We start from the raw sequence: 9763 nt of genomic DNA on the forward strand, positions 1-9763 counted from the left end.
AGCAAATTTTAAACTTGCAAACACAGAGAAAAATACAACGTATAAAGATGTTGACATAAACATATAATTGCAAGTTTCATGTTCATTTCTCTTTGCTCTCTACTATTATTCTCACTCTTTTCTCCCTTTCCCCTCTCTTTCTCACACACCCACATCTGGCCTCTGCAGCCACCGACAGACACCCCTGATTCTTCCCCGTCTCCCTCCTACCCAGCATGCTAGAGCTAGTTTGTGCAGGCTTGCAAAACCCATTGTTAAATATTTAGGAATTTTGCGAGCTGGTTGTTCAATGATTGGTAGCTTAAAATCAGACATGGTAGGAGTATTTACACCATAGAAATAGGCGTTCCGAGGCAGGGTTTGTTGATGCTGTTTTTCTGAAAAGCTGGTCTTCTAGCACACCACTGGTCCATCTGTTTCTGGCAAAGACACTTTGCTATGCTGAGGAATAGCCTAATTCTTTGATAGAGATTCAGTCTCTCCCCCTCCCCCCACCCCACCATTCCTCAGCTCCCTCCTGGGTGGCGGGGAGATGGAGATTCTAGGGCCTGTGCTGTGCTGGGAGGGGAGAGAACAGTAGAAGAAGAGAAAGCATGAGAGAAGTAAGTGAAAAAGAGAATAAAAAGGACAGCAGTATAGAAAGGAAAGAGAAAGAAAAGGGAAGTAGGAGGAGGGCAGAGGTTAGGACGGGGAGAGCGTAAGGACCAGCCAAGACTCACCTCACAGTGTCTTCACAGGCACTTGGGCCATTTCCTCACTTGGGGCCAAAAGGTGGCCAAGTTGCTATGAGATGAGGAAACCACCTTCACAAACTGCCCTGAAACAGGATGTGGGTGGGGAGCCACACAGCTGGGCTCTGGAGGAAAGAGGGCTGGAGATCTGGACCGGTGAGGTCTAGGAGGCAGGATGCCTCAATCTCTACCTGTAGAGGGGCTGGGGGCCCAGACTCCTGGGTCTGGGGAAGGAGGGAGGACCCAGACTCCCCCTCGACCTCACCCACCAGCCCTCCAGCCCCCACCCTCCCCCACCCCTGCTGCCTTTAAGGTGTTGAGCCTCAGAGGGAGGCCCAGGCCCCATTTAGCAAGTCCCTGCCCTCCCCACCCCTTTCCTGGACTTCCTTGAGTGAGGCGAGATATAAAAAGGAGGAGAGAGCAGGAGCGAGGGTTCCAGCTGCCCTGATCATGATCCCTGCCCTGCTGCTGGCCCTCCTGGGCATCACCGTGCCCCGTGAGTGAGGGCCCCAGACGGGAGGGGAGTGCCCTGGAGGAGGAGCTAAGACTGATTTGGCTCTTCCCATCTCAGGCGTGCAGGCCCTGACCTGCTACACGGGGACACTGGTGTCCGTGAGGAATGCATCGGAACTGCCCCTCCAGTGGACGAGTAGCCAGAGGAACTGTGAGGATGGCTGGAGCTGCCAGGACGTTCTGATGCTGATGGAGAATGGTAAGGAGGGCCCGTGGGCCCCCGCCTGACTCCCACCCTCCCCTGTGCAGAGACGCCCCTATCGCCCCCGCTCCTACCGGCATATTCTGTGTACAGACGCGAACGCCTGCACCCCCCAGTACCAGGAGCTGTCCCCTCCTCGGCTGCCCAGCGGCCTCCTCTGCAGCCTCTCACCCCAGAGCACGAGGCACATCCGCCCTCTAGTCTTGACCTCACCCCGGCCCGTCTCTCTCTCTCGGTCCAGGACCCCACGTGTACGTGGTGATCATCAAGGGCTGCACCCAGGAAGCCGATCACAAGGACCTCGTTACCCAGCACAGGGCAGGCCCCGGCCTGTCCATCGCCTCCTACACCGGGGTGTGCCGGGAGGACTTGTGCAACCATCTGTCCACCAGCCTCCCTCTCTGGGCCCCGCCCCCACCCACAGGTGCCGGAGGGAGAGGAGGAGGGTGTTTGGGAGGAGGGAAGCCACGGGGCTGAGGCGTTGGGTGAGCACGCAGGGGATGCTCCTTTGGAATCCCTCCCTGCCCACCTTCCCCAGCACAGCTTCTTCTAACAGTCCCGGAGCAGAAAACTGGACCGCTTTTCCCATGTGCAACCACCCACCTTCGACTCTGGCTCCGGCCCTGACCTGGTGCCAGCTCCTTCTTTCCATCCCAGTGGATTAGGTTCACGCGTGTTCTAGTCAGGGTTCTGGCATTTCCTCCTCCTAAGTGAAAACGGGCCTGTGACTTCCCACTGTCTTTTTCTGTCTGAGACCGTAAATCGGGTTTGGGGCTGTGTTCTGCGTTTCTCTACTCTTTGGCATCTTTTGTGGACACGGGCGTCTTGTCTTCTCGGACTGTTTAGTGGAAATTGTGGGTGAAGCCACTGGGTCCTCCCCGGGCACCCCTCCCCGACTCGTACCACTTCCTGTGCTCAGTCCCGGGCGCCCCTTCCCAGGTCTCAGGTTCCCTCCTCACCTCGCTCTCTCTCTAGCTCATGCTCCAAATGCCCTGCACCCCAGGCCTTCATGAGAAGAGCTCGAGGAGGGCACATTTGGGGGAGACTAGAGAATTGATTCTTGGGGACCAGCAAAATGGGGGAGGGGTGGAGGGAAGGCACAAGGTCTGAATTCAGAGCCCTCTTCCCTCCCTTTCTCTGTCACCTCCCCAGCCCTGGGGTCTGTGCGGTGTCCAGTCTGCTTGTCTGCCAAAAGCTGTCGGTCTGCAGCAGAGATGACCTGCCCCGCCGAGAGCACACACTGCTACAATGGGGTCCTCCTGCTCAGTGTTGGTGAGCCGGACCAAGATCTGAGTCTCTGGGGAGGAAAGGGAGCGGAGGTCTGGGACCCGGAGGAGGGTGGGCCTGGCTTCCCAGAGCTGCGCCTCCCCCATGGGGGTTGGATGGTCCCAGCAGCAGTGTCTCCCTCTCTCCCCTCCTCTCACTTTCCACAGGGGACCTCTCCACCCCGCTGAAAGTCCAGGGGTGCATGTCCCAAGCAGGCTGCAACCTGCTTAACGGGACTCAGGAAATCGGGCCCATCAGTCTGCAGGAGACCTGTGGTTCTGAACGTGAGTGTCATACCCACAAGACCAAATACCCTGGGCTGCGGCCTCGGGCCCTGATGACCCTGTGAAAGGCGGATATCCACACACATCCCACCAAAGCCAGCATCACGTTATTCAGATATTTATTACTCACTCAGGCAGATGGGATGTAAGGGGTTCTCCCAGTAGGCGCTTCAGGTGAGGGTGCCAGTAAGAGGTGTCCAGCTTAAGGGGAGACAGAGGGTGCATGGTCCAGGGGACATATCTATAGGACAGGAATCCACTGGTGGGTGTTTTAAATGATGCTGGGCCTGTCCAGGTGGGAGAGGGGCAGGGGAGCAGGGAGGAAGGCCAGAGGGGCAGAGAGGGTGGGCTGCCTTGCGTGCCACTCTGTCCATTGGCTGCAGAAGTGAGTGCAGGTGTGCCTGCTGGTTTCCTTGCTGGGAGTGACTTGCTGCTTCCAGTTCTACTTCTCCACACCCCTGACCTTGGGTAACCCTGGGTCTTCCACTTCCCCTTGACCACCCTCACCCACCCACCCCCACCCATGGTACTGGAGCACCCCAGCAGCCATGCTGCAGAGAAAAAAGATCAGAGAGGATATCAAGGGTGCTTCAGGTGTGACAGGAAAAGTGAGAGGCAAACAGGGACACAGGGAGGGTCCCCACGTCCCCATGGAAACCCATCCAAACCGAACACCGGTGGATGAGAGTGGCCTAGAGTGTCTTGATGTGAAGCACCTGCCCTGGCGAGGTGGGGAGTGGGGTCTTTGGAAAGTGGGAGAAGAGTCTTCCCTGTCCGAGCTTCAGGGAGAGAGTTGAGTGAGTTCAGCAGATGTTCCTCTTGTTTGGATCTCTCTGGCTGGACTGGGAGCCTTGAGGACAGAGCCTAGATGTCACTGACACCAGGCTTCCAGCCTCCGGCAGCACAAGGACTAGCTGAGGATGGGCACCCAGGATGCGTTTGCTGACATGAGTTTGTACAGGATTCCAAGGTCTCCTGTGGAGACCCCACAGGACTCAGACCCCGGCCCTGCCCTAAAGTGCTGCCAGGACCGAGAAGGGAGACATGGCAGACACAGATGGTCACGGGGCTGTCATGGAAGTGGGTCTGGGGGGCCTCAGAGAAGGATGATACTGATGTCCTGGGAGGGGCGAATCAGGGAGGGCTTCACAGAGGAAGTGACCTATGAGCCGTGTCTGAAAGATGAGCTGCAGTTTATTCACAGAAGAGGAAAAGGACACGAACAGGCAGAGGAAATGGCATGGACAAAGGCTTGGAGGTGGGGGCAGCCCCCTGGTTTCAAGAGGGGTCCCTCAGCTCTGCCTGAGGAGGGGCTCATCGAGAGGATGGGGTGCAGCTGGGGGTGGTGGGTGATCACAAGTTTTCCAGGTGGACAAGGTGAGTGTGGGCCATGAAGGGAGAGCCCTTCCAAGCAGAAGGAACAGCGGGTGCCAGGCCAAGGAGGCAGGAAACGCCCTGCTGTGTCTTGGGAACGGATATTGTTGGGGGAGCCGAGAGGTAGGCGGGGGGTCCTGGTGGTGGGTCAGGTGTCTGCCCAGACAGACTGAGGGGCCGGCCTTTCTGCTGAGGGCAGTGGAGCTGTGGAAGGATGTTGAGCAGAGAAGGACAGTCTGAATGTTTCCTTTTCATTAATGCTGGTTTACTTATCTGGCCTTCATCTCTGGGGCTAGATAACCTTCATGATCCAGAAGGCATTTCCGAAACAGATCAGATGCATGCCACACACACCACACCATAACGCACACAACACACAATACACGCAGGAGACACAAACACACACTGTGCCTAGTACACACCACACGTCACATACCGCACACGGGCCTCCTTAAACTTCACACATCCCGCACACACCACAGACTTCACACACTACGTATAGCACAGGCCACACCCAGCACACAGACCACACATCACATGCCGCAGACAGAACACACAAACAAAACACAGGTACACAGGACACACACCACGCCACACCCATGAACAAACATACACCACATACCTCACCAACACACTGTATCACTGTACACACACACCACACATCACATACCATACACACACCATACACATTTCACACATTCCCATACTACCCCACACACCCCACATACCCACTACACATCCACACTCATCCCATATATGTACGCTCCCAAACCACACACGTCACATAAAACACAGCCATTAGGCCACACATGGATATCCCTAATATATGTCCATATTGTGTTGGCTTTCAGCATCAGAGCCAGATCTTGGATGGTGCATTTGTCTTCCCTGGTTAAGTTCAGTTCGGTAGTTTAGCAAATATCTACTGAGCATCGGCAAGGCCAGGCGTGAGAAGATGGGGTACAGCGAGATGTCAGGGGGTAAGTGGAGGACAGGAGGGCATCTCAGGGAGACAGAACAGCTCCTGGAAGGCATGGGGGCAGGAGAGGAGATAGAACAGCTCCTGGAAGGCATGGGGGCAGGAGAGGACTGGGTGCCAAACGGACCACCGCAGGAGCCCATACGAAAGAAGAACCAAAGGGCTGGGATTTTAACAGCTTTGACTCTCCCCCTAAGGAAGAGGATGGTGGTCCCAGTGAGAGCAGTGGGTCGCACAGTCAGGGAGAGCACAGCCTTTAAGAGCTTCGCGTGTGAATCAGAAAGACGTGGGTTTCTGTCTGGGCTCTGCCGCTGAGCCAGCTTTTGAGGATTACCACCTCTTTGAGCCTCTTTCACCCAGCTCAGGGAGGAGGAGATAACCCCAGACAGTCAGGGGTCGTAGAGTATACAAAGGCCCTGGGGTGGTGTGTGCCTGCCGTGTGTTCAAGGAAGAATCCAGAGGCCAGTGTGGCTCCAGCAGAGTGACCAAGGGGGAGCGGAGCAGGATCCTTGGGTGGAGGGTGGCGGGGTAGATCACCTAGAGCCTTTGGGGCCGTTTTAAGGACTTAGAATTTTATTCTGAACGGGATGAGGAACTATTGGTGTCTTCTGAGCAGAGGAGTGACGTGAATCAACCTACCTTTTATGGGAATCCTTCTGGCTGCTGGGTGGAGACTAGAGTAAAGGGGAGGTGGGCAAGGGGGAGGGGACCCCCCAGGGAGACTCAGGAGGAAGCGGGTGAGAGCCAAGGGGTCTTGGACCCTGGCGGAAGCAGTGGAGGTGGTGAGAAGTGGTCAGGTTCTGGAGGTATTCTGCAGCTTCGGCCGACAGGATTTCCTGGTGGGTGCAACATGGGGTGTAAGAGAAAGGGAATTGTTGAGAATGACAGCAGTGGGCTCAACTCGAGCAGCTGCAAGAAAGGAGGTGCCGTTGACCAAGACAGGGGAGATGGTGGCGGGCAGAGTGGGGGCCAGGCTGGGAGGAGGGCGCGGGAGCCACGAGCGTGTCCTCTGTGAAGTGGGGAAACGGGCGGCCCTCCTTTGTGGGCTACGTTGTGAAGGGTACACGTTTGTGGGCACTGCATGGTCAGCCCAGGGGTTTCCGCATCACAAGACACATCACGGCCGACCGTGGGACGGCCTTAAGAGAAGGTCTCACGGTTTTCAAACTAGACTCCCGAGGGCTGCAGGGGCCGAGGTAGCTTAGAATGGTCATCGATGCCCCTCTTCCCCATCATTCCCCGCAAGGAGCCAGAATGTCTGAGTTCCCAGCCCAGCTCTGCCAACCAACCACTCGCAGTGGGACGTTGGGCAAGCGACTTAAAAACTCCTCTGTATCCCACCTTGAAAATGGGGATGGGGTGGGATAGGGAGGCTGGGAGGGAGGCTCAAGAGGGAGGGGATATGGGGACATGTGTATCCTTATAGCTGATTCACTTTGTTGTACAGCAGAAACTAACACACCATTGTAAAGCAATGATACTCCCATAAAGATATTTTTAAAAAGAGAAGAAAAGAAAATGGGGATGATGAGGATAACACCACCTGCTTGGTGCGGGGCGGGGGCCAGGGTGCCAGGAGGAGATGAGGCAATGCAGGTGAGGCAAGCTCCTTGGGAGGCTTAAACGGGTTAATCCCTGGAAAGTAGTCATGGCAGCCGGGCACCTCAGTTAAGTGTTCAGTGCGCACGAAGCGTTTGAGTGTTTTTGTTTGGAACATAGGGTTTCTCAGTTAAAAGAAATATGCGGTGTCAGGCTGCCCTCCTCATTTTCCAGATAAGGACCCTGAGGCCCAGAGAGGGGCATGCTAAGGAAGAGCCATCCATCTCTCTCACACCCAAAGGGAGGAGTAGCCGTCCCCAAGGGGGGTTGGGAAAAGCCCCTGCCATGTTCAAGCAAGAACAGGGTAAAAAGTGGGGGTGGGGCTCGGACTTCCTGTGTCCCTTCTAATCTGAGGTTGAGGGACCCAGCGGCTAGATGGCTTGGAGGGTGAGTCAAGAATGTGATCCCTTCCCAAGCACAGGACCAGGCAGGTCCCTGAATCACACAGACCCTGGTCATTCTTTCTCCGCAGCTATTCTGACCTGTCATCGGGGGAGCATGATTCGGACTTCTCAAGACCTGACTCAGAAACCTGTCCCGTGGTCCGCGAATAGCGAGCAGCTGTGTAATCCTGGGGAGGTGTGTCAGGAGACGCTTCTGCTCATAGATGTAGGTGTGTGGGCTGCGCAAGAGGGCAAGACACCCCCGCACGGGGTCCTGCGTCTCCCTGCCCTGGATTCTGTGCCCTGAATTTCCTGCCAGGTTCCCCTCATGCTTGCAGTTCTAAGCCCAATTCTCCCTCTTTCTGCGCCTTGGTTTCCCCTTCTGAAACCTGGGGGCAAAGTGATGGCAATAAGAGTACCTACCCTGCTGGGTAGTCGCTAGGCTGTATCCGGTCGTCCAGGCAAAGGGCTGAGAGAGCTGGCACAGAGTAACCTCAGTGACTTCATTCAAGGTCTAATGAGCTGCCCGTTGGGTGCCAGCCACTATCTTAGGTGCTGTAGGTCCCATCGCATCTGCCTTCTTGCAACTTTACCAGCCAGTAGGGAAGCAGAAAAAAAGAGTAAGATATGCATATGAAGATAAGAGCTATGGAAAGAAATCCAGCAGGGAAAGGAGCTCGGGAGGGTGATGTAACTGTCATTTGCTCTCTGAGGATGCTCTAGTGAGAAGGTGACATTTGAGCAAGAACTGAGAGGTGGCGGAGCTGGAGGAGGACCCAGGCTCCGGCCCCAGTCTTCCCCGTGCACTCACCAGGACCTGTGCTTCTGTCCTCCGAGGACCCGCATCCCCCCCTCTGCCTGCTGTGCTCTGAGGAGCCCCTGGCTCTGCCGCCCTCGGAGTCTCCCCTTCCCCCACCCAGCTTTCACTCTGTCACCCCTCAGGACTCAGGTCCCTTCTGGTGGGGAGCAAAGGCTGCAGCAAGGCCAGGACACAGGATTCCCAGGCTATCTCCATACACTCGGGGCCCCCCGGAGTGTTCGTCGCCTCCTTTGCCCGGTTCTGCACTTCCGACAATTGCAACTCTGCTGACAGCAGCAGTGTCCTGTTGGACTCCCTCCCTCATCCAGGTGTGGGACCCCAGCGGGCTGGGTGGGACCAGGGGTGGGGAGAGATGGGGCCCCAGGGATACACTCTGGGGCTCAAGGAGGGTGGCTACAGCTAAGAGCAGAGCTGTGCACCCCCAACTTTCTCTCTGCTCCCCAGCTGCCCCTGCCCCGGGAGACCTGCAGTGTCCCACCTGTCTGTCCATCTTTGGATCCTGCACACTTGATATTGTGAGGTGTCCTAAGGGCACCAGTCATTGTTACAAGGGTCTCATTGCTCTCAGGGGAGGTGAGTGCTGAAGGTCAGGTCCCAAGGATGAAGGGCCTGGGGGACTGAATTCACTGGTCCTGAGGTGGGAGGGTGCTTGAGACCCTGGCTTATGCGTTTGAGGGTGGAGGGGGCTGGGGACCCAGATTTTCTAGGTCGGAGGGAGGAGGGGCCTAAGAGCCTGGTCTCTTGGTCTGAGGATGGAGGGGAGGGTCTAGGACTCCTAGGGTTTAGAAATTTAAGCTGAGGAAATCTGAGCCCTCTCTGACTCGATCTTCACTCTCCAGGTGGGCTGAGCGCCCCAGTGAACATCCAGGGCTGCATGGCCCAACCTTCCAGCTCCTTGTTGAACGGTACCCAGAATATTGGGGGCCTTTCCGTGTTTGAGGGCCATGAGGACGATGATGAGGATATAGTGACAGATGGAGCTGCCCCTGCCCCCTACCTGGCTTGGGTGGGAGGGCTGGGACTATTCCTAGCCCTTTGGTGTGGGGCGCCCTCCCTGCTGACCCCATTTCCCCATGATTCTTAGCCCTTGCTGACCCCCTGGCCCAAACCCTCCCTCTGACCTCATAACTAAACAGCCTTGGACACAATTATTTCCCAGTCCTCTACACGAATTATCATCCACACCCACCCCACATACTGTATGACCTGATGACAGGGCCTCGGAGCGGCTGAACTTGCCCTGCGGGAGGGGGGACATTCAAGCAGTGGCCCTGTGTGTGTGATAATAAAGACACAGTCCTTTCCCCCAAATGCTGGGGTTTCCCTATGTGAGGGGAGGGTAGGACTCCCAGAGATCTGGCATGAGGGAGGAGAGGAATCCGGTGACAGATTCACCACCTCAGGCTGTCCTTTACTGATCTGGTCCACATCCCCATTGGACCCCACTGGGTGGGAGCAGGGTCTTCAGGTTGCTGTGAGCAGAAGTATTTGGGCATCGCCATGACTTGGGAGGTGAAGGTGCACCGGGACCAATGAGGCTTCTATCCCAGTAGCCAGGGCCTCAGCACCAACAGCGGGCTCACCCCACTTGAATAACTTAAGGGTTTGTGTG

At 56.4% G+C, this 9763-nt stretch overlaps 1 protein-coding gene across 1 annotated transcript; it reads left to right on the forward strand.

The window, feature by feature from the left end:
- Positions 1 to 1150: 1150 nt before the first annotated feature.
- On the forward strand, positions 1151 to 9452 carry CD177 (CD177 molecule). The gene is given in 10 exon segments (XM_081216848.1): positions 1151 to 1227; positions 1303 to 1443; positions 1688 to 1870; positions 2599 to 2718; positions 2880 to 2996; positions 7421 to 7561; positions 8274 to 8551; positions 8555 to 8569; positions 8571 to 8724; positions 8991 to 9452. Coding segments are annotated over 10 exon segments (1440 nt in total). The 5' UTR covers positions 1151 to 1181; the 3' UTR covers positions 9236 to 9452.
- Positions 9453 to 9763: the final 311 nt, after the last annotated feature.

The sequence above is a fragment of the Mesoplodon bidens genome (genome assembly GCF_964165515.1).
Source record: "Mesoplodon bidens genome assembly, chromosome: 18".
Taxonomy (NCBI): domain Eukaryota; kingdom Metazoa; phylum Chordata; class Mammalia; order Artiodactyla; family Ziphiidae; genus Mesoplodon; species Mesoplodon bidens.